Consider the following 1239-nt stretch of genomic DNA (forward strand, 5'->3'; position numbering starts at 1 on the left):
TGTGTGTGTGTGTGTGCAGGTTTCTGAGCAGAGCCGTCCTGATCACCGACGCCTCCGTCCTTCCCGGCGACTCGGAGCAGCAGGTTCGTCTGATCAGCACTGAACAAACATCAAAGCGAAGCAGCACCTGGTGTCACCTCCACGCTCACAGGGGGTGGAGTCTGTGCAGCGTTCAGATGACATCGTCAGCCTGTAGAGTGATGTAATCACTGATGCGCTGCTGGAGAAACGCTGATTATTGTCTGACCCTCTCTGCACGCGCTCAGACCCGCCCTCTGCTTTCTGCAGGTGTCTCTGGTCACGGTTCCTCCGACAGACGGACGCCCGGCGGTGAACATGGTGGAGCTGAGCCCGTCCACCATGACCTGCATACCTGGGACCTGTGAGTTCACCTGTTGTGTGTCAGTGTGAGGGGATCTGCTGTAAGACGTTCTGATGTTTCAGGTTATCGTCGTTTACCAACCTGAGGCGGCTCGCTACATCGTCACGTCCTCAGCGTGCCGCCCTGGTCGCAGCTTCCTGTTTGTGTAACTCCCAGCAAATAAAACACAAACTCTGGGGTCGTCCTCAGCCTCGCGTCAGCAGGTCGTCTTCCTCTGACTCCGCCTGTACCAACATGGATTATTATGTTAAACCCTGACACTTTACCCAGAATGCACTCTGTGAAGTTGTGACTGTGATGCTCACAGCTGGATGCAGAGACCAGGCTCAGTGCTCAGAAACTGATCTGGGTTCAGTTTTAGCAGAGGTTAGGCTGATTCTCAGGTGCAGCTGTGCTGGACCGATGAAGGTCATTCAGCCAATCGCAGCAGCTCGGAGCATGTAGCCCTGCTGCAGCGCGAACTGAGCTTCAGAGGAAGCAGGAAGCAGCGTTTCTCTGAGTTTATAGAGGAACCCTTACTGAGGGCAAAGGACAGTGGACCGACTGCTTTGAGCTGATTGGGAGGAAACAGGAAGTCACGTAACCCCTCGTTAGGAGCCGGGTCAGCTGAAGCAGACAAGGCCCAGCAGCGGCCCTCCTGTCCCAGGAACAGGAAACAGCTGCAGCTCCCAGAGAGCAGAAGATAGAGGAGCGACTCCTGCTGCGCTCAGACGGCCGCCTCAGCGCGAGGAGGAGACGCTCTGCTTCCTGCTTCGGCATGAAGAGTGAGGATGATGATGCTGACGTCCTTCAGCGTCCTTGAAGAGAAACGGCTGAATCCTCCAGAAGCACAGACACAGCACGAGTGTGTGTGTGTG

The 1239-nt window shown here is 55.9% G+C and overlaps 1 protein-coding gene across 1 annotated transcript in view; it reads left to right on the plus strand.

Moving 5' to 3' along the window:
* The window catches only part of chm (CHM Rab escort protein), a 17838-nt gene that overhangs the window by 13508 nt on the left and 3091 nt on the right, over positions 1 to 1239 (plus strand). Inside the window, exons 13-14 of the mRNA XM_013915188.1 lie at positions 20 to 83; positions 289 to 407. Coding sequence (XP_013770642.1) covers positions 20 to 83; positions 289 to 407 — 183 coding nt within the window. The remainder of the gene's footprint in view (positions 1 to 19; positions 84 to 288; positions 408 to 1239) is intronic.

This window comes from Pundamilia nyererei, unplaced genomic scaffold (assembly GCF_000239375.1).
Source record: "Pundamilia nyererei isolate P.nyererei 1_Seehausen unplaced genomic scaffold, PunNye1.0 scaffold00266, whole genome shotgun sequence".
Lineage (NCBI taxonomy): Eukaryota > Metazoa > Chordata > Actinopteri > Cichliformes > Cichlidae > Pundamilia > Pundamilia nyererei.